This window comes from Lemur catta, chromosome 17 (assembly GCF_020740605.2).
Source record: "Lemur catta isolate mLemCat1 chromosome 17, mLemCat1.pri, whole genome shotgun sequence".
In the NCBI taxonomy this organism is placed as follows: Eukaryota; Metazoa; Chordata; class Mammalia; order Primates; family Lemuridae; genus Lemur; species Lemur catta.
In genome coordinates, this window is record NC_059144.1 from 2,760,326 (window position 1) to 2,786,714 (window position 26,389).

The window sequence follows — 26,389 nt, forward strand, 5'->3', positions numbered from 1 at the left end:
CCCTAGTGACACCTTGACTTCAGACTTCTGGCATCTAGAACTATAAGACAATAAATTTCCGTTTTTCTAAGCCACCTATTTTTTTTGTGATACTCTGTTAAAGCAGCCCTAAGAAACTAACACATAGGATCAACACTTCGCTTTAAAGACTGGAATACCTAACAGCAACTGACCTATCTCTTCATAGGTCACCAGGATTCAGGGCCCAGTTTGCCACAGTCCCCACCACACCCTACTGTCACCCTGACACCAAGGCCGTATGTCCTTCCTCATTCACCATCAATTTGCACAGCTGTTTTCCATATAGACAGGAAATATTTCTCTATAACCACATCTCTAGCAAAAAATAAATCGAGTGGGACACTTGGTTCAATAAAAAGGTGAGGAGGCCCATTTCTTCGTGGAAGTGAAAAATAGGTTTACAGGTTTAAATGCAAATGACGTCTTTTTTTTTTACCTGCTCTGATTTGCTCTTTTACATTCCAGCTTGGTCCCTGTGGGCATTTGTGTTTTACAAGCCCTGCTCCACACCCTCCCTACCAGGGCTTTCAGACACTATTACTAAGAAATGGGCAAAACTATATTTTCCAAAAAGAACACAGTTCTGCATGATTAAAAAAAGAAACCACAATGCTCCTGGATTTTTTCAGAACAGGATGTTAGATGATATAAATCAAGTCTGAGTGTCCTTTAAATCCTTCAAAAACTCTAAGTATTTATGTTTTTAATTTTGGGTGACTATACCCTCAGGCCTAAATACAGAATTCAACAGTAAGTTTTGCACGAATAAATTACAATACACAGATCACATTAATGCCATAATTTATGTTGCTTTGAGAGACGGTGGTGGCAGGTTTCTCATCACCAAACACGAGGAGCTGTGTGTGTCTCTGAGTGCAGGGCCCCTCTGCGAGGCCCCTCCCGAGACTGCCCTGCCCTGCAGACCTGGGACACGGCTGCAAAGCGGGGCAGCTGCACCATCGCAGGCTCACCTTGGGCGGCTTCAGACTTTTCCCTCGATACCTTTTGGAGCAGCGCAACAGCCGTTCTTTCTCCTAGAAGGAAACACAACTGTTGCCATTTCCAGCCACACACACGTCTCACCACCCAGCGCAACTGGCTCTCAAACGGAGGCGCTGCTGCGTCTACTCGTCTACCCCAGGCAAGGGCCAGCCCAGGCTCCAAGCACCCAAGTGGCTGCTTCTCGGTAGTGACAGCTACAGAGCCACACCATCTATTCAGGCCCAAGGACCTCCCAGAAGAAGTGCCAAGAACTGCCAGTCCTATAAAACTCAAGCCTATCTTCTTTTGGGGCTGGAAGCTGTAACAGGCACTAAGCAGGGCTGACTGAACACGTGCTCTGCTGGCCTCGGCAGGCTCTTCCTGCGACAGCCTCAGAGTACGAGAACACCTGCAGCTTTGGATGCAAACGGAGCCAGGGCCAAAGCCCCTGCGCCTCCTGCTGGCCAGGTCACTCCGCTATTTTTCTCATAATCAGTTTGTTCCTTTGCCACATGGGGCTAGAACCTGCCCAGCAGTGCTGCCCAAGAAACTAGAGGCTGTGGGTGCCTGGTAGGTACTGTCAGCAGAAAGAGCACCTACAGCATTTTGCTCCATAAATCTGAAGAATTTTCCTCTTTCTAATCATGCTTCCTTTTCACTTTGGCAGAGGAACATGGTGCTCAGCTACAGCCCATGGTCTGCCCTTCCTGATCTTGGCTGATGCTGTTACCTTTATTTCCCTATCCTTGACTTGGTTTATGATTCCTCTTTTGACTTTATTGTCATTTTATTGAATGTGTTTTTTCATCCTGAGCTGCACTGCATCTTTTGTGTAATGGAGCAAGGTGGACGGACATGTGCGTGGATGGCTGGACGGGAGGGTGGAAGAATGAATGCATAGGAAGGGGGAAGGGAGGGAGGGAGGGGGATTTACAGAGGGAGAGAGAGGCAGAGGCAGGCAGAGTGAATATGGCAATTACCATCAAAGCCTTTTCTAGAATTTCGATCTCTGGCTTTTCTACTCTTCAAAGACCATGCATGGAACCACCACACACCCTGCTGGGCAAGTAGAAGGCCCAACTAAAGCTCAGTGCAGGTGATCCCAGACTGGTGCCTGAGCTCCTTTCACAGAGAGCTGTAGAATGCTCTAGATATGACTACCCACCTACTTAAGGCATGCTCACCCCCACCTTAACAGGTGCGCACCCCACGACACGTCCAGGAAACACACACAGCCTTAGCAAGCCCTTCAAGTTCTAATCCGGTTACAAGGTTCAGGGCTGCAGGCTCCAGCTCCCAGTCTGTAACTGCTGGGCTGGAGAAGGAGCAGAGCCCTCTCAGGGACAGATCATGCCTGCTCTGTAAGGGCCAGCAGACTCGTTCTTAAAACTGAGACTGCTGCTTAACCACTGCAAACCACGGAGAAGACCTGAGAAAAAGAGTAGCTATGGAAACCGTCCCAGGTACCAGTGACCTCATTTAAGGGAAGTCGAGGCTGCCTTATGGCAGAACGAGGTAGGAATGTGTACGTCAGGGTGACCCAGCGAGTCCCAACGTCAGCACTGCCTGACTCTGGCCTAGTTCAGCAGTACTGCCCTGAGCCCTGACATCTGTTCCTGACACCCGTGTGACACGCGGCTGAGATGCGTCACGCCAGCCGAGCCACACATACCAGCGAGAGGTCGTCAATGACGTGCTGCTGCTCCAGCACCTGCAGCCTCAGGAACTCGATCTCCTGCTCGTCCCTCGTCAGGCTGAGGTCGTTCAAGGAGGTGTGCCGCTTCAGAGACGCCTGCGCCGACAGCTTCTCCTTCTGCAGCCAGAGGGAGAGAGAGCACTGCAGGGTGACCTTCCACGGTGCTTATCAGGGACGGCGGTGGACTGGCGGCTCAGGTGTGGGATGGAAGGACGATGGGAGGAGGGAGGGGGTGACGGCCACCAGCCCTAGCTGGAAGGGTGGTCAGGGCTGACTGTGCACATTGCTGAGAGGAAGGGGTGGGCAGGGTAGGGGGCAGAAGATGATGCTGAAATGAGCCTTGAAAGCTGGGAGGGGAAGATGGGGAGGGCAGGGCTCCACGGAATGGTGATTACGCATGTGCACACCTGCACCTGCTACGGCACAGAGCAGGGCGTGGCTCTCAGCCCCTGGGTCTTCTCAGCTGTAAAGCGGGGCTATTAATGCTACTCTGAACAACTACCCTGGAGCACTCCAGAAACCATCAACTACAAGACACCCGCCCTGACCGCAAAGACCAATCATCCTCATTGGAGATTAAAAATCCCTTATGCAAAGCACCCACGCAATAATGCCATTGCTTTCACATACTGGGCGTCCCCTGTGAGCTCTGCTTTCTCTGAGGACTTTGTGTGCCATCATTTCACCCTGTAGATAATCCTGCAATGTTGATGTTTTCATTCCCACTTTATAGATGAAGAAACAGAATGAGAGATGTGTTTAAGGACACAGCTTCCTCCCTCCAGGCACAGATGCCCACAGCGCAGAACATTCTAGAGCAGTGGAGAGGAGGGAGAAGGGTCTGTGGACCAGTACTGTCCCTGAGGCTTCCTGGTGGGTGGTGGTAGGTGGGCCTTGGAGCGCGTGGACCAGCAGGGTCAGGGCTGGCGACCGCAGGCAGAGACAGAGTGCCAGGGCCGGCCCAGGGCCAACGGCTCACCATTTCCACGTTTTCCCTCGTGAGGTTCTTGATCTTCTCCTCCATCCTCTGGATGCTCTGCAGCAAATCCTCATTCTTCTTGTTCATTCGCTTGTTCTTTTCCACCAGGGGCTTCAGCTGGACCTCGGTCTCACGTGAGCGTTTCAGCTGGGATTGGAAAAGAACACAGAGGGTCAGACAACTCAAAGACCCAAAGGCAGGCCAAGGCCAAACCATGGAGTCGCGCAGAGACTCAACCCCAGCCTCCTCGGGACCAGAGGTCCCCTGTGAGGACCACAAACACCAAAAGAGCACACACGCCACCTGCCAAGCACAGCATCTCACCCGAGCCTCGCGGGGCCTGGGTGAGGTTCGAGGAGCAGAGTGCAGCCCGAAGGGGGAGGCCACAGATCAGGCTCAGGTGGCCCTGTTGGCAGGCGGCCTGCGCTGTGTCTACTGTCCCATTCTCCTTTCCCTCAGGGCATCACCCCGGAGGTCACAGATCACACGCAGAAAGACCAGTCCAGCTACGTAGCTCCTCCTGCCTCCCACTCCCCCACCTACCAGCTCAGCAGGCAGCTCCACGCCCTGACAGCTCATCAGCCCTGGGCCCCGACACGGTGCCAGGCTCAGTGCTGGGAGCACGGAGGGCACCATGGTGCCCGCCAGCCCTGAAAGGACTTGCCCAGTCTTCTGTGATCAGCCACGTGTCCTTTCCGTACAATCCGCGTCTGGGAACCCCTCTTGCACCAGGCCCTGTGTTGGGCACTGGGTCAAGGGACGACGTGACAGGGATGCCCATCCAAACAGATGAGGAAGAGGACCAAGATAGGCCACGGAGGTAACACCACGGGAGAAGGGAACCACGTGCCCAACATGTTCACAGACTCCATGCCGTCCAGCGGGACCACCGACTGGGGGTGATAGGGAGAGAAGGGAGGGTGTGGGCTAGCCTGAGCTGGTGGGATAGGTGGCAGAGCTGGCTCATTCGGTCCCCATCCCCAGCCCTGGGGGCTTTGAAGCAGAAGAATTCTGTGGGCAGGTCTGCCTTCTAGAACGATCTATTGCCTGTACTGATGTATGGAGGCCAGACCAGCAAGATAGAGACTGGTGAGAAACCACAGTGGTGGGGGATGAGGAGGAGGAACCCGGGGACCTGCACAACTAGAGGCGCCTGTGCCTTTTCCTTCTGAGGACAGTGTCCTTGGAGACACGTTCATTTTCTAGCTGCACGGCCATGGGCAAGTTCCTGGCCTCAGTTTCCTCATCTAAAAATGATAATAATGACAGCTGCCGCCTCCCAGACTTGCGGTGAGAATCAAGTGCAAGTGGGAGTCCTCGCAGGGCTGTTTTAATGGACAGGAGCTAGGCACAGCTTAAGTACCCCCCAGTGTTACAGCCGCCGCCCACCAGCCCGAAACAGCACTGAGCCCTCCCTCCCCACACTCTCTCTCACTTCACTCTCACCACGACCCCAGGAGGGGAACCATCCCCAAACCCATTTCATAGACAAAGAACCAAACCCAAAGAGATGAGCAATGTGCTCAAAGTCACAAAGAAAGTGCTAGAACCAAGAATCAAACACAAAAGACTGACTCTGGAGTCTCCAGGCTGTAAAAGTCAAGGCAAAATATTCTGATGGCATCCGCTGAAATATAAAATGCACCATGTGACTCCAGCATTCTACTAGAAATCTACTCCACGGAAATAAAAGTTCAAGTTAGTAAAGACAGGTATGTGTCCTCCATGTCTCATTGTTGTAACCGCAAAGAAATCTGAACGAGCCTAAATATCCCCTATGAGCGGGACGGCTGAACGCGACAGCCACACTGCAGGACGTCGCAGCCTTTGAGAAGACAAACGCAGGTCTCCAAGCATTACTTTGGGGGGAGCGCTGCATCGGCGGGGAGTGCTGTGACTGAACTGGGTGAAAAAAGCACGTAGAACAATGCAAAGGGGAAGAAAACCCATTTTATAACCATGAGATAAAACAAAAAGTCTCCTGGTGGATGTCGATATGATTACATAAGCACTGAAAACATGTAAGAACCACCCAAACTAACAGTATTATCTTACGATTTTATGACTGAGCCCAGGTGCAATGGCTCAAGTCTTGTAATCCCAGCACTTTGGGAGGCTGAGGCAGGAGGAGTTCAAGACTGGCCCAGGCAACATAGTAAGACGCTGTCTCTACAAAAAAAACTTTTTTTAAACTTAGCTGGACACAGCGGCACAATATAGCCTTCGCTACTTGGGAGGCCGAGGCAGGAGGATCACTTTAGCCCAGGAGTTCGAGGCTGCAGTGAGCTATGATAGCACCACTGTACTCCAGCCTGGGTGACAGAGCGAGACCCTGTCTCTGAAAAAAAACAAGATTGAAGCGCTGGCAAACTTACCAATTTCTACTTTTCACTACTTCAGTGTAGTCTGAACTGTTCCCATCAGCCTGTGTTTTCCCTAATCCTCTCAGCAAGCTATTTTGCAGCTCATGAGTATTTAAATAAAAAGTGGAGACATAATGTTACACGTACAGGCTGATAAAGCCATATAAAATATGCCTTTAAAAATACTGGAAGGAAATGAACTTATTTTGATCCTATCAAAACTATGAAGAAATGATGCTTATTTACACTTTTCAGTACCCATTTTTTCAAATATTCATGAAATTGCTATTTTTATTGGAGATTTCTTTTTTAACCAGAAATCCATGTTCATTATTTTTAAAATTAGACGTGTATCAAGTTTTATGCAAAAGAAAGTAAAGAGATAAGCAAAAATGAAAATTACCCATAATCATGCCACCTAGAAGAACAACTTCCAACATCCAGGAGGATGACAGTGTATTTTTGTTCTATAACTGCTTTTATCATTTAATTTACTGTGAACGAATTTCCATGTCAATTAAATATGGTCTACGTCATCAATCTTAAAGACTGCATAAAATTCATTGTATAAATATTCCACAATTACTCTGACCAATACTTCAGTATTCAACAATTGGGTTTTTTGTCTTTAGTTTTTGGCTGCTATTGTAAACAACATTGCAATGAACATCCTTTCCACACTCCTCACTGAAATTCTACAGTTGTTTGCTAAGCATAAAGTGCTGTAGAAACAAAGGGCAGTAACAGATTTCTTCAATAAGCATGTGCTAGATTTTCAATCAAAAAGAAATAAGAAGGCAAGCACAGAAAACCAGAGGCCTCTGCATTAACCTTCTGTTGAAGGCATGCTTTGTGGCCCTGCCTTGTGTGTGCAAGGCACCATCTGTCTGGGGGGCTGATTACCAGTTCATTCCTCTCATCTGCCAAGAGGGTATTTCTGTCTTCCAGCTTCCGTATCACAGAATTCAGTTCAGCAATTTTTAGTTGAAATCGCCTTACATCTCGCTCATCCATATGTTGATCCTAAAAAAAGACAAGATAAAAATGTACTTTGAAGAAGCTGAAATGATTCAAAGCACTCCATAGAGCCTTCCAGAAAAGTCACGTGATGGCAAAACAGATGAGATCTTTATTAAGGGGACTGTATGCCACACAGCAAGGAGGGGAACACTCCAAGCCCGCTGCACAGTGGCGGGAAGACTTCATCTTAGAGGCACTGACACTTCAGACCCTTCGGTGGCTCCCTGGGGACCTCGCATTGAGCTCTGCCCACCCTGCATCCCTTACAAAGGCCCATCACACACCACTCACGGTTCTCAGGACGTGCTAACACTTTCCTCAAGGACAGGGACCCTGGGTTGGTCTTGCTCAACACTGAAATGCTGGCACCTAATACAGTGTCCAGCACATACAATTCCTAACAGACACTCAAATACCAAATGAATGAATGAATGAATACATTCTGCTTCAGCCTCCTCTGTGTCTTTATTAAGTACTACGAACTAAAACTAAAGTCCTAAGCCCTCTGCCAACTGAATGGACCCCTCTCAGCCAAGAAGACCCTAGAAACACCATAAAAATGAGTTCCCAGCCATGATGGGAAGAGAGAGATAAAGCATAATTACATGCATATGATTTCCCTTCATGAATATTCATGACTCCTTCTATAGCTTGTTAAATGTGTACATTTGACTACCCCACTCAGTATAAAATCCTACTCCCTTTTGTCTCTTCTTTGAAGCACGAGTGCCTGGCTTCTGCCTGGGGCTCAGCCTCCCAACCTGTTGGAATGGCCACCCAGTGGGTTGCTACCCTTAATGAGAAATAAAACTCTCCTTTTTCCAGAGTAGAAACCTCGCTAATATTTTTTTTTTTGTTTAGTTAACAAATAGCAACCACAAAGGGACCCAGGGAGATCCCCAGTTTCCCCCAGCACGACTGGAGGTCAATGCACTGTCTGTGTGAGCTCATTGATAGCTCACTGTCTCCCTGACCTCGGTGGGAGAAACTCAGGTAAGCTCTCCTGGATCCAAGGTCTCCCACTTTTAAGACAAAGATCTCAGAGACTTTATTTCTCTCTACCCCTTCCCTTCATTCCTCCCCAGCTCCACTTCCCTCCATTCCAGAGCCAGGGGGGCAATGTCCTCTGCTTAGGAGGGGCTACTCCAGTTTCCCTGGTTCCCTCCATTCCCAACCCTGAGGGAATGTTCCGCAGGTCCTGGTTTGGGGAGGAACTAGTTAGATGCAGCTGGTCCACAGGGTTTATGAAGACACTCATGTTCCAGCACTTGGGGAGGACATACTCACAGAGGTAAGCACAATTACAAAAACTTACATTCTAGGAAAATGGTCTTTGATCCACTGTCATCAGAGACACTAGTCACTAACATGCTTAAAAAAAAATAAAAAATTCTTACACATGTTCGAAATCTAACCTAAAATGACTTAAAGCTTTGCCAGCCACAATAAAATCTTAGGAGACCCCCAGATTACCTGCGTGTTCAATTAAAACAAAGAGGCTATCGAACCTCCCAGAATAATGAAGAAAATGCTATAACTGGTATTTCAAATTTTCCAGATGGGACTGAGTCTCTCATAGCCTCCCTTAAAGAGGGTGATTTAAAATTAAAAGAGACAAAAAAAAAAAATGGAACATGCAAAATATTTAGAGTCGACTCTTTTCCTTTTTCCTTACCTCTCCTTCCATCTCTGCTCCTAAACAATTGTTCTTTCTTCTCAAAACTAGTTTAAAAAAAAATTGCTCCAAATGTTGGCCTTTGTTTTTTTCCCTTCTGTCTAAAAACTCCTCTATGATATCTGCTCCTGGAATGGGACACAGTTGCCTCATTATCACAATTTGTTTCTTTTTCTCTCACTCTGTCTATCTCTAACAAACTCTAACCCAAATTTCTCCCAAACTATCAGTTTGGCTTTTAATATGTAAAACTTTTAGCTTCAAAATAGACTAAAGAGATTAAAAATGTTTGGCCCCAATGTATATTTCTTTAACATATTTTACAAATGACTGCTGCAAAACGGCCTTTTATGAAAAAAAAAAAAAAAAGAATTTAAGAGTTTCTACCTCTAAAAATCTGAAAAGTAACATCTGCCATCTAGTCTCTCTGAGAACTATTGCCCGCAGAGCTTCGTTTATGTCGCGAGACCACCTTTGCTAACTAGTCAAGAGTCTCTCTCTCTCTCTCCCCCCCAAAACCTGGTTCCTGCTTTCAAGCCTTAAAGCACCTTTAACTTCCTATCTCCTTCACCGGAGTGGCACATGAGACCTTTTGTATCATAAAAGGCTCAGACATATTAAACAATATGTATTGTTTCACTTGTTTCATTCTCAACGACAAAGCTGCATTTTTAGTTTCGAGCCTCTAGATTATGGTGTCCTTTTGTTTTTAAGTTTTTTATTATTTGTCCAAAGTTTGGACTAAATTCTGGTTAATTCTTGACCACTAAAGAAAAATAACCAGTTATAATTTTCTTTATGACATTTTTATTTGACCCCCTAATGGAGAAGGTTGCTTTTTCCAATTTGATACCCAAATTCTTCTTCTTCTTCAATTGTCAAATTATCAGTGTTATTTACCTCTCATTTCACTTTCGAGAAAACGAGAGTCACGGCGTCCTGGAAACCAGACACGATTCAGTGAAGACTATGGATCTTCCCTGCCTGAAACCCACCGGCCCTGTCACTGCACAGACAGACCATCCCCCCCAGGCCCAGGGACTCTTGAGGAACAGGGAGGTACGTGAGACTGTGAGGGCCAATTTAAGGAAAAGAGTGGTCTTAACAAAATACTTATGTTTATATAACTAATAAGTCTGTACCTAAAACCTAGACTAAAATAACTCGATACTTACAGATAAGTTACTTTTATAACCATGTTTTTGGCTTTTGATTTTCAATTATATTGCTTAAAATGTTTTAAGGCATTAATGAGTGCCTGTCTACTCCTAGTCCTGTCTGGTCCAAAACGTTTAATTGGCTGTAAGCTTATAAACCTCTCCTGGGCCTAGACAGATCCAGGGCAAACAGCTTCCCAACCATCTACGATGGGACAAAATAAAGTTTGGCCACCGCTACTGCCCCTGGCACATCTTGGCCAAAGCGGGGGACTGTGAACCAAAATTAAAACCCTAAGCCCTCTGCTAACTGAATGGACCCCTCTCAGCCAAGGAGACCCCAGAAATATCTTAAAACTGAGTTCTCAGCCATGGTGGGAAGGGAGAGAGAAACACAGGTACATGTACATGATTTCCCTTCATGAACATTCATGACTCCTCCTATAGCTTATTGACTATGTACATTTGACTGCCCCTCTCAGTATAAAATCCTTTTCCCTTTTGTCTCTTCTTTGAAGTACCCGTGTCTGGCTTCTGGCCTGGCTCCACTTCCCAACCTGCTGGACCAGCTGCCCAGCAGGTTGCTACCCTTGATGAGAAATAAAGCTCTCCTTTTTCCAAAGTGTAAACTTCATTAATATCTTTTTAGTTAACAGTACCAAGCTATTGCCCTTGCCCTTGCACTCGCCTTGCCCTACTCATCTTGCAGGACTCTGACTTCCAACCCCTTCCTGTCATAGGAGGGGCCCTGTCTGTGCTTCCCCGGGTACCCTGCCCTGACGTCTCCATTTCTGTCTCCTCAGAAGCTCGAGGGCACAGCAGGCAGAGGCAGCGAGTTCTGCGCCCCTGTGTTCTCAGCACCAAGCACTGGGCCTGGCACATAGTGACAGTCAGGAAACGGGGAAAGGACAAGAGACAGGAGAGAGGAGGGGATGGACAGCAGACAGACGGGCGGAAGAGGGGACGCTGGGCAGGTGAGAGGCTGGAGGAGGGAGGAAGGACGGGTGGCTGTGTGCCCCTGCCCTCACCTGCGGGCCCATGAGCTCCGCCATGTCCCCGATCCCAGGTGGCAGCTCCCTCTTGGGGCTGCTGTGGTGCCGCTCAGCCTCCTTGACCTGAACCAGCTGCTCGTCCAAAGCCTCTTTCTGCAGAAGCAGCTTCTGGGTCTGCCCGGCCTGCACGCCAAGCTCCTTCTCCAAGGCCAGAATCACACGGTCTTTCCCTTTGATCTCATCCATCTGAAAAAGAGAAGAAGCCGCCACCAATCACAGGGGCTCGTGACCAGGGAAATTCCTCCCCTGCTCCAGGCCTTGGGCCCAGGAAGAGGTCAAAGCAGCTCCCTCGCCCTGGTCAGCTGATAAGGGCAAAGCTGGGACGCAGAGTAACTGCAGCCTGAGACCCAGGCACCGCTCCCGGGACAGAGTTTGGACGTCTGGCCCGGACTCTGGTGTTGAAATCCGACCCTGGTGTTGGAGGTGAGAGGTGCTTGGGTCACCGTGGGTCCTTCATGAATGGCTGGGCACCCTCCCCAAGGAGTGAGTTCTCTGTTAGTTACTGGGAGATCTGATTGTTACAAAGAGCCTGGCACCTCCTGCCCTCACTCTTGCTCCTTCTCTCAGCGCGTGATGCCAGCCCTCCCTCGCCTTCCACTTAGATTAGAAGTTCCCTGAGGCCTCACCAGGAGCAGATGCCAGCACCACGCTGCTTCTACATGTGAGCCAAATAAACCTCTTTTCCTTACAAACTGCCCAGCCCCAGGCATTCCTTTATGGTAACAGCAAAGGGACTAAGACACCCCCTCAGGGCAGAGGAGACGCCACAGGTTCAAGCACCCATATATTCACCCAACACTTACACTGACATTTATCTATGCTTGTGCCTCTCTCACCTTAATGAAATAAAATAAAATCCTGACCCTCCATCTGCCCTGGCCTCCCCGCCTGTCCCCTCCCAGCTCACTGTCCTTGCAGAGTCAGCTGTTCTCCCCCAAGCCCTGTCTCCCCTAGGTCACCCACCCTTTCCTGTCTGGTCACAGCCCCACCCTACCACCCAGACAGCTCCTGCAAGGCTGCCCATGCTCCTGGCCACACACCCACGGGGCAGCTTTCTGTTCCTACCCTCAACTCCTCTCCGGCACCTGATGCTGCCCTTCCCCTCTGTGACCTTCCCTGCTACCTCTCCCTGTCCATGGTGACTTCTCAGTTTCTATCTTCTTTACAGACCGCCATTAAAGCCTGGAGTTTCCAACGTTTGGGTCTCTTCTCACCCTGCATCCTTTCCCTGGGCAGCCGCATCTCCCCTGTGGCATTACCCCCACCACATGCAACTGAATCCAAATGTGCACCCCCAGCATGGATCCTCTCTGGGCTCCGAAGTCACAGAACCAACGGGTTGCTTGGCACCGCTCGTTGATCTCGAAGGGAACTCAGACTCTCCCCATACAAACTTGAACTTAATCCCCAGCTCACCCCCAGCCCTGTCTTGTCTAGCCTTCCCTGGGAATGTCAGAGAGGGGACATAGCCTGAACACAATGGGCCAGGTGACATCAAGGAAGCAACACCAAGAGAAGTGTACAGAGGAAGCTTCGGCCCCGGGTCATCCACTTGGACTTTTTCTGGATGCCCCAGTAAGGGCACTGCACAGGGTTGAATGGTATCCCCCAAGTCCATGACCTTCCTGGAACTTCAGAATGTGACTTTATCTGGAGCTAGGGTCAGTGCAGATGCAATTAGTTAAGATAAAGTCGTACTGGAATAGGCTGGGCCCTTTGACTGGTGTCCTTCTAAAAGGAGAAGCGACACACAGACAGGGGCAAGGCTACGTGAAGATGGAGGCAGAGATTGGAGTGATGCAGCCACGAGCCAGGAACATCAAGGTTTGCCAGCAACCCCAGAAGCTGGAAGGGCCAAGGAAAGATCCTCCTCGAGAGCCTTAGGAGGAAGTGTGGCCATACGTACTCCTTGATATAAATCTTCTGGCTTTCAGAACTGTAAGAGAATAAATTTCTGTCATTTTAAGCCACAAAATTTGTGGTCACTTGTTAAGGCAGCCATAGGAAACTAAGACAAATGCTCTTGTCAGTCAGTACTACTAGAGTGTGTTACATTTAAGTTGATTAAAATCTCAAACTCTTGGTCCTAAATCCTGTTGCTCGAATTCAGACACAGACGGCCACGGCCAAGAATGCTGGTTAGGAGCCTGTTCTGGCGGCAGACAGGAGTGAGGGAAGCCCCACCCTCGCTTGCCATGTGACCGTGGGCAGGCTGGGCCACCTCCCCAACACTTAGAAGACTTTAGAACCAGCCCTGTCCGACTGTAAGGGGGCTGTGACCGACCACGGGGAGTGCAGCACAGTGCCCGGCACGCTGTGCGCATCCCGCGTGTCAGCTGCCCCATCAGTGCCTCTAGCCCCTCGGTAACACAAGCCTGTCTTATTTCAAAAGCAGACCGCTAAAAACTGATTTTAAAAAATCAGTGAGATTAGAAAAGGAGGGAATTGTTGCCCCCAAATTCCAGACTGGGAAGTCTTCCTGCCAAGTGCTTCAGTGTCACAGTTCTGATGTGGAATTTCTGTCACTTGCAATCAAAAGAATTCTAGTTGACACAGTTCAGAAAGAAACTGACATGGCTACCACTTCCCTCTTACATGCTAGCCGTGAACCAGGTACTAATTTGTATTAGTACCTAAGAGCTCTCTGAGGCACCTTCTTTGGAAGACAAAAGGATGCTCTCCACCCGCCACCCAGCTCCCTCGGGCCCCAGCAGGTGCAGGTGCACTTTCTCTGCAAGCAGCCACGGGATGTGCCCACTGTGCCCCCTGGTGGTGACCCACCGCCCACCTGCTCTGGCCAAACCCCAAGTGCCCAGAGCAGCGCAAACTCTGGAAGGCAGGAGCACCGCCTCGCTGTCAGGAAGAATCCTTAAAGATGCTGAAAACACTGTTGCCAATGTCGATGCCACCCCAGAAGCAATAAGGACGTTTGAGGAAGGAGTTCATTCATTTAAACCCCTCGGGCGTGCTTTTGTTCACTCAGCACGTACTGAGCCGAGCCACCAACAGGTGCCGGGAAACAGATCCGGTTCCCTGCCCTGGGGGCTTCCATACTGGAGGGAGAGGCGGACAATAAATGCAATAAATAAGCAAATACTGGAGGAGCTTCGAGCATGATCACTGCTAGGAGGGAAGAAAGGCGCGTTAAAGCGAGGGCAGCCAGCAGCAGCAGGCGGAGGGTGTTGCAAGTTAACAGCCTGCTCAGCCAGGGTGGGGGGTTCAGGCTGTCCCCCTCAGCACCCAGCTCTGCCTCCCACCAGTCCCCCAGAGAAAGCAGCACCATGGCAAGCACGGCATCTCCGGGACCCCACATTTCCAACCTAGCACAGCACTGTTATCCTGGTAAAGGACAGCAGAGGACTCACACCCCAACCACCACGGAAAAGGTGCCTAGAGAGTATTCTCGACGAGCAGACACGGCATCCACAATGCAGAATACATTCTGCAGCCAACGCCATCTAGACGGTTCTGTTTCCCTAGCGAGAGTCCTGAGGTTCCCGAGGTTATGAGACTGGCCAAGCTCACACAGCTAATGCCGGGCACTCTCAAGATGTGCTGACTTCACGTCTGGCTCCCAAGTTGAGCTCTTAGTGATCCTCGCCCCCAAGCCCCCAGCACCCCGACAAAGTGGGGAATCACTGACACTGAGCTTCCCGAGCTTCCGGAACTGCTCACCAGTGTGCAGGACATTCCTCAGTTCTCTCCCAGCACACACTTCCCCTTCTCCCACATTCTCAGCGTCAGCATGTGGCTTAGGAGAGGGACGGAACTGAAACTGGTCCACGTTCCAGGGCAGCCACTGACTGCCTCATGCCACCTGCATCCCCCGTCCCTAAAAGTCACTGACTCAGGGATGGACATGCGACCCAATCAGAGCCAGTGGCCTGAAGAGGGCCCCTAGGACCCTCCTGCTTTTCCTTAGGAGCTAGGAGACTCTGGGCTGTGTGGTGTAAGGATGTGGGGTCTGGTCTACGGCCATACCACCCCGATCGCATCTGATCTCAGAAGCAAAGCTAAGCAGGGCCAGCCTGGTTAGTACTTGGATGGGAGGATGTGGGGTCTGGCACTGTGGCGGCACCCCACCAGCGCAGCGTGAGCACCCGCAGCCTGAGCACAAGGCAGGGCAGAGCCTGAGACACCCGGATCCTGGGTGACATCATTGGTGGCCCTGCAGCAGTCCCTGCAGCTAACCCTACAGCTTCACAGTTACAAGAGCCAACAGACTCTCGTGGTTTAACCTGGTTTGAGGTGCAATTTTTGTCACTTGCAACCAAAAAAATCCTAATTGACACAGAGTTTGGGAAAAAACAACAAACTTGATGATGGCTATCACTCCTCTCTTATATGCCAGTGTGAGCTAGGTACGATTTGTACTTAAGAGACGCTCTCTCACTCAGTCTCCAAAAGACCACCAGGTAGACCCCACGGATCCCGTGCTACACACAAACCTGAGGCGCAGTGAGGGCAGCGTGTCCGCGCTCTAGCTAGCGGCAGAGCACACACTCAAACTCAGGTCGGCCTCTCCAGACCTTACCGGCCCCCCCACCCCATGGAAACAGAGTCTGGTCACTTCTTGGCAGTCGGGTCCCCCGGGACGTGCATCTCAGTGGAAACTCACTCAGCCAGCTGCCAACAAGCCCACCGATGTGGGAACAATTTGGTGAGCCCCACTTCACCACAAAGTGTGGGGGATCAAAGACTGAAGCAGAGGCCACAACCCCAACATCCATTCTCACTCTCCTCCTGGGCACCTGTAGTGGGGTGAACAGTGCCCCCCAAAATTCATGTTGACCCAGAAAGTCACAAGGTGACCTTGGAAATAAGGCCTTTGCAGACATAATGAAGATGTCAATTAGGATGATTAGGGTGGGCCCTAAATCCACTGACTCGTGTCTTAAAAGAAAAGGGCAAGATACAGACGTACTGGGAAGAAAGCCACGTACAGACAGAGACTGGAGTGACGCCGCCAAGAGCCACGGAAGGCCGAGCACTGCCGGCCACCACCAGAAGCTGGAAGAGGCCAGGAAGGACCCGGCCCTGGAGCCTGCAGAGGGAGCACGGCGCCGCTGACACTGGATTGTGGGCGTCCAGCCTCCAGAACCGTGACAGAGTGCACTTCCCTTGCTGTAAGCCACCCAGTCCGTGGTAACAGAGCAGCGCCCAGGGATTCATTAGGCGCTGCAGGGCACGCAGCGCAAGAGCTACGTTTCCCAGCCCCTCTATAGCCACGTTCGGCCAAAGAGCGGAGGTGTGGGGGACCTCCTAAAAGAAAAGCATTCTCAGATGAAGACCCCAGGCTCTTCCTCCCCTGTCCACCCACTGCCAACCTGGGACAAAGGTGTGCTGTCTGGAGCTCCATGGGGATGAGGGGCCACATCCCAGAGCCCCCGAGGGGACAGCTGGGAGAGGCCTGTGTCCCTCACAACTCTGTGCAGCCCCCAGAACTTGACTGCAACCTCCAGACTCCAGAAGACACAGAACTAAGACTTCCAAGCCCCAACCCCCATGTATTTGGGAGTCTCCATGGCACACAGCCAGACCTGGTCCTAACTGAGCTCAGGAACGAGCCCAGAAACCAGAGTGTCGCCACTCCATGTTGACCACAACCACCTTTTCTTCTTGCCTTCCTCAGCAGGCACCCTAATGTGTACGCACACGTCTAAAAGCCTTCTTGCGTTTCTAATCCGATCGGGCTGGCAAGGAAATGAATCAGGCAGTCCACCCTCCGCATGTCTCCACAGGCAACAGATGCGCCCGCGGAGCACACGTATCAGACGGAGAAAAGCAGAAGCAGAGAGACGTTTATCAGACGAGGAATAGGAGAAACGCACATTTGCTGTTTTCACACCTGCTGCAGTAAGCCAAGATCATGTGCTGTTGTTTCCAAGGCAGGTGATGAGGACTGCATAGAATGGCAAAGCAAGGCAGGCCTCAGCCGCCACCCAGCAAGCTGTCACAAACACAGAGCTCCAAACACAATCAAATTCCATTCAAAACAGTCGCCACATAAAGGGTGGCAGTCTCTTAAAGTGTGGGGTCATGAATCACAGACAACTGCCAATTACAGTGAATGATGTCCACCTGTAAGGGGAGGCATAGCTGCCACGCCCCAAAAGTATAGACATAGCCTCTCTCCAGAGTGGAAGGACACTGCCACTCTCACTTGGAACAGGGCACTTTCCTCAAAGGAGAAGGAGACGGGGCTTCCTGGGGTCAGGAGCACGCATCCTGACCCTGGGCCCCCTTCTGCCACCACTCAGCAGGTCTGGCCAACCTGTGCAGAGTCCCACCCCCCAGGGAGGCTCCGCCTTCCCTCCTCTCTGCTACTTAGGCTGAGCCCTTCACCACCTGAGCCGGGACTGACCACGTGGGAGGGGTGTCACCTATTCTAGACGCTAGACTGGCAGCTCCCTGAGGATGACAAGGCCAGGGGACGCTGGCCCACCAGGCATCCAGGGAACATGTGCTGAATGAATAATGCTCTCCATTCATGAGTTTTAGAAGCAACCATTATGGTTTTATAAAATCCCAAAAAATCTGTGCTAGCCCAGGGTCTAGCTCATAGCAGGTGCTCACCAAATGGAGTGCACCAGAAAAAAATACGGCCTCTCTTCTATAATTTTCTGGCAAAAAAAAAAAAAAAAGAAAAGAAAACACTCTCCTCTGTCTCCCAGCTGCCACAGTTAGATGTGAAAGGGCCACAGACAGACCAGAACCAGCCACTGTTCCTCCCACCCGGCTGACAGGAGGAACCATGCCGAGCACACAGCCCAAGCCCGAAGGCTCAGCACGCAGCCTCGGCAGGGAACCACCAAACACACAAACCGAAAACAAGCCTCTGCGCCCAGGACGTCTCAGGAGCTGCCTGGGCTGCCCGTCAGCCGCCTTCGCCCACTTGGGATCTCAAGGCCCAATATCGCCTGTGGCTCGATTTCTCCTGCCTTCTCAAACTGTTTCCCAACAGCAGCACTCTTCTAAAGTTTTCCCTTCATTATAAAAAGAATCACACTCATCATTAGCAAATGAAAAATACAAGCACGAATAGAGAAGGAAACAAACTACTCATAACCTCAGCATCCAGAGACAGCCTCTGCCGGCCCGTCCCCTGCCTCCCTCCGTCCGACTTCTCCGCAAGACGGAGCTCTGTGTGCACAGCTGTGCGTCCTGTCTTCTCACTTGTCACCTTATAACATGTCCACTTTCCCAAGTCCCTATGGCTTGTCATAAATGCCATTGTCCTGACTCGGGAATGAGAAGCAGCAAATGTGAACGCAGACAGACCAGCGGCAGAACACACACAGTATGATCCGACTACACGTGGGATTTGGGGTGTGCTTCTGCATGTTCCCCTCGGTGGCATTAGCACATTGAGGGCAGGAGAGCACATAAAGCTGTACTTCCACAGAGGCATGGGTCCCCTCCCAGGCACCACAGTGCACGGGGTCTGGGGCTGCACAATGCAAAATAGACTCAGTCCCAGGCCTCGTGGAACTTGCATCCCAGAAGGCAGAGACACACAAGCAACAAATTAAGAGACAGACAGATAAAAATATCAGATGAGGAAGATTGCTGTGGCAAGGATGGGAAAGGGTGGCGTGTGACAGTGACTCGGGCTGGTCTGGACGGTGCTCAGGCCAAGCCTCCCTGCAGAGGGGTCATAGGAGTCAGGCCAGCCGTGCAAAGATGGGGGTGGGGTCAGAGAGCTCCTGGCCAATGACATGGAAGTACCTGTGCAAAGACTCAGAGGCAGAGAGCAACCTGCAGAAGGACCTCATTGTCTTCCCCTTTGACACCTGAATTATCTCCGACCTTTTTGTGTTAATCTTGGCTAATTTGATAGGAAACGGTAGTATCCTGCTGTTTTAATTTCATGACTGGTGAGGCTGCACTTACTTTTATGTTTAATAGGCGTTGCTTTTCTTCTTTGTGAATGGTGCCTTCCCATTGTTTAATTATGAATTGAGGTGTTTTCTTGTAAATTTGGTAAACTCTTTATACATTGAGGGTATTTACCCTCTGCCACATTGTTTTAGGAATGTTTCCCCTCTATATCTGCACTCCTTATTGTTCTAGTTCCCTGCATGGCATCTGTGCATCAAATACTCTGTTGGGGAAACTGGGAGTAGGGTAATATTTGCCTTTATCATTACAACAGAAGTTCATTTTCAGATCCCACTGGATGTTGCTTTTAATTCATCATTTGCGATTGAGTTTTTAAAGAGGATCAATGGCCTGAGACAAAGTATAAAATTCCCACTCAAATTGTACCCTGTAAAATAGGAGTATGAACTGAGTATCCCTTATCCAAAAGGCTTGATATCAGCAGTGTTTCAGGTTTTGGAATTTTTTGGATTTTGGAATATTTGCATATACATACTGAGATATCTTGGGGATAGGATCCAAGTCTAAACATGAAATTCATTTGTTTCATATACACCTTATACATATACCTGAAGGTAACTTTACACAATATTTTTATAATTTTGTGCATGAAACAAAGTTTGCATACACTGAACCATCAGAAAATAAAGGCGTCACTATCTCAGCCACCCATGTGGCCAATCTGTGGTCGGGTGGCATCACCATAATTCCTGACTCTGAATGTATATGCTACCCATAGCAATCATTTCTTACACTTAGTCACATATAACAATAACACAGTGAGAAAATAACGTACAGGCATGCTGTGTGAGGGAATCTGGTGTGCACAGATCCTTTTCCCTTGGAGACACTAAATAAACTGTGTGTTGTACACCTGCATTTTGACCACAACCTGTCACATGAGGTCAGGTGCGGAATTTTCCACTTGTGCCATCATGTCAACATGCAGAAAGTCATAGATTTTGAAGCATTCAGATTTTGGATGTTTGGATTAAGAAGGCTCTATATATACTTCCACCTTCAGAAAACTCTGTAAGGACGGGGCAAGCTTTACACATCAATGCCCCATTTTGCAACAATAAATCCAATGGGAAATGTTAATTTTCATCATTATTTGACAAATGGTGTTGAGTCAATCAAGTTGCCACAGGAAAAGCCAGACCGACACTTGCGAGGCGACAGGGAGGGAAGCAATCCGGTTGCCTTTGGTCAAGATCACTCAGTATCAGGATGTCAGCTTCTTGTTTTGCTTTGAATATTTTAGGGATTGTGAAAGCAGGTTCTTGTTTGAATATTTTAGGGATTATGAAAGCTCTCTCTGTGGGACCAGAAAAAATAATTAAAATGAAATTGTGCTTTATGGCTCATTTATATTGGTAGGACAGAAAAGCAAGTCTGTGACTGAATCAGAGATAGCTTGAGCATGTAGTGGGGAGTCTGGAGTTTGAGAACACGGTTCTAACACGCACGAGTCTCGCTTAACAGGGTGACATGCAAATCAGGGCCTGCCTGTGTCTGTACACACTTCATGCATCCACCGCCCAGGTCAAAATATGAAACATTCTTAACACTTGAGAAGACAGGCCCCTCCTCTCCTAATCGACCCCATCCCCAGACGGATGGCGCCATAGATTAGCGTTACCCCCTCAAACGTCATATAAATGGAATCACACAGCATGCAGGTTTTGTGCTGATCTTTGCTTTTGTTCTGATATTAGGTCTGTGAAATTCATCCACGTTCATATATGTGTCAGAAATGTATTCTTTCATATTATTATGTAATATTCCATTGATTGAACACAACTGTATCCATTCTGTTGTTACGTTTACTGTTTGCAACTTATATTTCCTATTCTTTTACTTTAGGGAAAGTGGGGCTTTAAAGTGTGACTTTTGTATCCAGTCAATTTCTGGATACAATTTTTTAACTGGTTTAGTCCACTTACGTTTAATGTAACTATTGCTATGATTTCTTCAATTCTGCCATTTGTCATCTCTTTTCTATTTGTCCCATCTGGTTTTTCTTTCTCTGATCCTTCTTCCCTACCTTCTCTTAGTATAAATAAACGTTTATTTTCAGTATCTCATTTTATTTCCTCTATTAATTAGCTTTTTAGCTGTGCCTCTCTGTGCTACTTTTTAGTCCTTAATTTGCCACAGTCTTCTTGAATTAACAGTGCTGTGCATCATGTCAGGTAAGATTTAAGGACTTTGCAGAGTGTTAAATCCATTTCCCACCAACCACACACTCCTATCCTTTGTAATATTGTTTTACACACTTACTTCTGTGTGTTGTAAACCCCATAAAATAATTACTGTTTTGCTTCAAAGTCACTTGTGTTTTAAAGAAATTAAGAAAAAGACAGTCTCATACCTTTACTCCCATTTGCCCATTTCTGATGTTCTTCACTTCCTTCCTGTAGAATTAAATTTCTATTTGGCATCATTTCCCTTCATCTTAGGAACTTTCTTTAGCATCTCTGGTGGTATAGGCTCTAGTGAGAAATCATCTTACCTCCATTTATCTGAAAATGTCTTTATTTCACCCTTATTTTTCAAAGAATGTTTTTGTTGGATATGGAATTCTGAGTTGACAGGTTTTGTTTTATTTTGCAGCACTTTCATGTATGAGATAATATATGAGAGTTCCAGTTGCTCCACATCCTTGTCATTTCTTGGCACTGTTAGCTTTTTAAATTTAGCCATCCTGGTAGTCAAGCAGAGTTGTCTGTGAGCTTTTCTCCCTCTTAGAAATACAGGTTATTATTTTTAAATGCAAATACAAGATCCACCATTAAATTTTTATCAGTGCTATTTAAATATCCTGGATTTCCAATTTTTGTTATTTTAAACACTTCAGGGCATAATTTATATATCATAAAATCATCAATTGTTAGTAAATTTGCCAAGTTGTGCAACCGTCACTGTAATCTATTTTAAAACATGTTCACCACCCCGCTAAGATCCCTCCTGTGCATGTACAGCTAATCCCTGCTCCCATCCCTGGCCCCAGTCGGCCACTAACCCACCTTCTGTGTCTACTCAACTACTCAGGACATTTCATATAAATGGAGTCAGAGAATATGAGGGTCTTTTGTGTCTAGCTTCCACCATTCAGAATGTTTTTGAGGTTCATCCATGCTATAGCTTGTATCAACATTTCATTCTTTCTTATTAATCAATAGCATTCTATTATATGGATATGCTACGTTTTATCCATTCACCAATTGGTGGATATCTGGGGTGTTTCCACTCGTTGATTATGAACAACACTGCTAAGAACATTCATGTTCAAGTCTTTATACAGACATGTGTTTTCATTTCTCTCAGGTGGGTACCCAGGAGTGGAACTGCTGAGCCAGTAGGTAAATTTGTGTTTACCTCTTTAAGAAACTGCCAAACCATTTATCCAAGTGGCTACACCATTTTACAATCCCACCAGCCATGTGTGTCCCACTGCTGCACATCCTGTCCAGCACTTGCTATGGTCTTTTTATTACAGTCGTTCTAGTGGATGTGAAGTATCTACCTGTAATTTAAATTTGTGGTTTCCTGATGACCAATGAGGTTGAGCACCTTTTCATGTATTTTTCAGTCATTTACTTATCTTCTTTTTGAAATACCCTTTTCAAGGTTTTGCCAATTCTTTGAATTATTTTTATTGTTTTGTAGTTTTTGTAATCTGCACAACAGGTCTTTCTTTGTGGCATACGTACTGAATATCTTCTCCCAGTCTGTAGTTCCCCTTATCTCTTTTACTGGTGCCCTTTGATAAACAAAAATCCTTTCATGTCCAATGGACAACCCTTTCTGAATAGTGTAGTTATGCAAATAGCTTAAGAAATAGCTGCTTCAAGATCATGAAAATAGTTTTGTTTTCTACTACTGACTCTATTGTTTTACCTTTTACATTTAGAACTAAGGCCCACTGTGAATCAATCTTTATGGGTGGCATAAGGGTCAGTATTCCTGCTTTAATTTTTCTTGCAGACATCACACCGTTCCAGCACTGGTTACTGAAAAGTCATCCTCTCTCCGGTAAACTGCAGTGCTCTCTTTTTCCTAAATCAAGTGGCCACACACACACAGGTCTGTGTCTGGACTCCCTGTCCCGCTGACCTGCCATCCTCACTGTGTCATTGCTGCTGCTGTGCAGTAAGCTTTCATACAGGTTGTACAAGACTCCAGCTTTTTTCTTCTTCAAGATTGTGATTCCATGTCCTTTAAATTTTTTTGTCAAATTTAGGATCTGCTTCCCAATGTCTACATCTGCTGGGATTTTACTCATAGAGTACACTGAATCTATAGACCAATTATGGAAGAACTTCCATATAGATTAAGTCTTCTAATCTATGAAAATGGTATCTCTCTCCATTTATTTAGGTCTCTGATATAGTGTGGGTATTTGTTCCCTTCCCTCAAAGCTCATGTCAAAATTTGATTCCCAATGTTGGTGGTGGGGCCTGGTGGGAGGTGTCTGGGTCGTGGCGGGTGGATCCCGCATGGCCAGTTTGCCTGCTGCCCTCGAGGTAGTAAGTAAGTTCTTGCTCTACTAGAGCCTACTGAGATCTGATTGTTCAAAAGAGGTGGGTACCTCCTCCCCCCTCCCTTGCTCCCTTCCTCCCTTCCCCTCACCATGTGACACCCGATAACCCTTCACCTTCCACCGTAAGTAAAAGCTCCCTGAAGCCCTCACCAGAAGCGGACACCAGTTCCATGCTTCCTATACAGTCTGGAGAACCATAAGCCAAATAAACCTCTTTTCTTTTTTCTTTTTTTTTTTTTTTGAGACAGAGTCTCACTTTGTTGCCCAGGCTAGAGTGAGTGCCGTGGCGTCAGCCTAGCTCACAGCAACCTCAAACTCCTGGGCTTAAGCAATCCTCCTGCCTCAGCCTCCCGAGTAGCTGGGACTACAGGCATGCGCCACCATGCCCGGCTAATTTTTTTTCTATATATATTTTTAGTTGGCCAGATAATTTTTATTTCCATTTTTAGTAGAGATGAGGTCTCGCTCAGGCTGGTCTCAAACTCTTGACCTTGAGCGATCCACCCGCCTCGGCCTCCCAGAGGGCTAGGATTACAGGCGTGAGCCACCGCGCCCGGCCTAAACCTCTTTTCTTTATAAATTACCCAGCCTCAGGTATTTCCTTTATAGCAATGCAAAATGGACTAAGATAGTCTCCTTTATTTTCTCAGCAATGTCTTATAGTTTTCAGGGTAGACATCCTACACAGCTTTCATTAGGTTTATTCCTAGGTATTTGAATTTTTTGTGCTCTTTTGTAATCGATATTTTTTAAAAGTTTCTTTCCAATTGTTCACTGTGAGTATAGAGAAACTATTTTTGTGTACTTAACTTGTATCTAGAAACTCTGATGAATTCACTATTAATTCTAATAGTTTGTAGGGTCTTGCTATGATCTGAATGTGTTCCCCCAAAATCCATTATGTTGAAACTTAATCACCAATGTGACAGTCTTAAGAGGTAGGGCCATTAGGAGGTGATTGAGTCATAAGGAAAGAGCCCTTACAAATGGGATTAATGGCCTCATAAAAGAGGTGCAAGGGAGCTGGCTGCGTCTCTGCTGTCCTCTTGCACTTTCCACAACATGGGGATACAACATTCAAGGCACCATCTTAGAAGCAGAGACGAGGCCTTCAACAGACACTGAACTTGCCAGCACCTTAATCTTGGACTTCCCAGCCTTCAGAATTGTGAGAAATAAATTTCTATTATTTATAAATTACTCAGTCTGTGGTACTTTGTTATAGCAGCAGGAATAAGCTAAGTCTCTTGGGTTTTCTACATCACAATCATAGCATCTACAAATAATGAGTTTTTCTTTTTCTCTAATCTTTAAAACTTTTCTTTTATTGTCTTTTGTATTTGATATCCTAGCCTGTGCAATGCTGAATAGAAGTGGTGATAGTGCACATCTTGTTTTGGCCTTGAACTCAAGGTGGGAAATGTTCAATATTTCACCATTGTTTACGTTGTTAGTCATAGGGACTTTTTTGTTTGTTTTTGTTTTGTTTTTTTTTTTTTAGAGGCAGGGTCTTGCTCTGTCACCCAGGCAGAGTGCAATGGTGTGATCATAGCACACTACAGCCTCAAACTCGTGGGCTCAAGCGATCCTTCTGCCTCAGTCTCCCGAGTAGCTGGGACCACAAGTACATGCCACCATGCCTTGCTTTTTAAATTTTTTTATAGAGACAGGGTCTCAACATGTTGCCCAGGCTGGTCTTGAATTCCCAGGCTCAAGTAATCCTCCCACCTTGGCCTCCCAAAGTCTAGGATTACAGGCATGAGCCACTGAACCCAGCCAGTAATAGGTTTTTGATAGAACCATTTATCAGATTAGGGAAATTTCATTCTACTCCTGGTTTGCTGAGAATTTATATCATGAAGTTGAATTTTATCAAGTGATCTTTCTGCATCTATTAAGATGATCATATTAATTTTTCCTCCTTTATTGTATTACTATGTTGAATTATAGTCACTGATTTTAGAATATTATGCTAAAGTATATTCCTAGAATAAATCCAACTTGGGCATGACTTACTAGTCTTTCTACATATTGCTAGATTTGATTTGTTAATATCTTATTAGTATTCTTATATCTGTTCAAAAGAGGTAATACAAAAATTTTCTTTTATTGTAATATTGGTTCTGGAATCAGAGTTATACTGGTTTCATAAGTGAGTAATGTTTCTGTTGCTGTTTTATGGTAGAGTTTAGTTTTATTTATTCCTTAAGTACTTGAATAAATTTACCTGTGAAGCCATCTAGGTCTGGGCTTTTCTTTATGGGAAAATTATTAATTACATGTTTAATTTCTCTAACAGCTATAGATTACCCACACTCCTATTTCTTGCAGTGCCAGTTTTGATAAGTTGTGCTTATTCAAGGGTGCTCATGTCACCCAGGTTTCAAGTGGATGGACGAATGCTGCTCGCGATGCTGTTAATGCCAGCAGGAGCCACGGCCTTTCCCTCTGACACTTCACTGGTGACTTACAGTCCCTTGATTTTTGTTTTTTGTTTTTTTTTTTTTTTTGAGACAGAGTCTCACTTTGTTGCCCAGGCTAGAGTGAGTGCCGTGGCGTCAGCCTAGCTCACAGCAACCTCAAACTCCTGGGCTTAAGCGATCCTACTGCCTCAGCCTCCCAAGTAGCTGGGACTACAGGCATGCGCCACCATGCCCGGCTAATTTTTTTCTATATATATATTTTAGTTGGCCAGATAATTTCTTTCTATTTTTAGTAGAGACGGGGTCTCGCTCTTTCTGAGGCTGGTCTCGAACTCCTGACCTCGAGCGATCCACCCACCTCGGCCTCTCACAGTGCTAGGATTACAGGCGTGAGCCACCGCGCCCGGCCAGTCCTTTGTTTGCTTTACCAGTATTGCTAGGGTTTATCAATTTATCAATTTTAATTTTCTATTGAATTTGTTGATTTTCCTTAATTGACTTCTTTCCAATCTTTCTTGCTCTTTGTATTTCCTTCATTCTGCTTTCCTGGAGTTTAATGTGCTGGTCTCTTTCTTTCTTCTTGAGATGGAAGCTC

General features: G+C 47.3%; 1 protein-coding gene across 1 annotated transcript in view; it reads right to left on the reverse strand.

The window, feature by feature from the left end:
* Positions 1–26,389, reverse strand: part of JAKMIP1 (janus kinase and microtubule interacting protein 1) — a 125,516-nt gene that overhangs the window by 20,033 nt on the left and 79,094 nt on the right. Inside the window, exons 4-8 of the mRNA XM_045528371.1 lie at positions 10,921–11,130; positions 6,944–7,063; positions 3,678–3,824; positions 2,675–2,815; positions 993–1,055 (exon numbers count right to left, since the gene is read on the reverse strand). Coding sequence (XP_045384327.1) covers positions 993–1,055; positions 2,675–2,815; positions 3,678–3,824; positions 6,944–7,063; positions 10,921–11,130 — 681 coding nt within the window. The remainder of the gene's footprint in view (positions 1–992; positions 1,056–2,674; positions 2,816–3,677; positions 3,825–6,943; positions 7,064–10,920; positions 11,131–26,389) is intronic.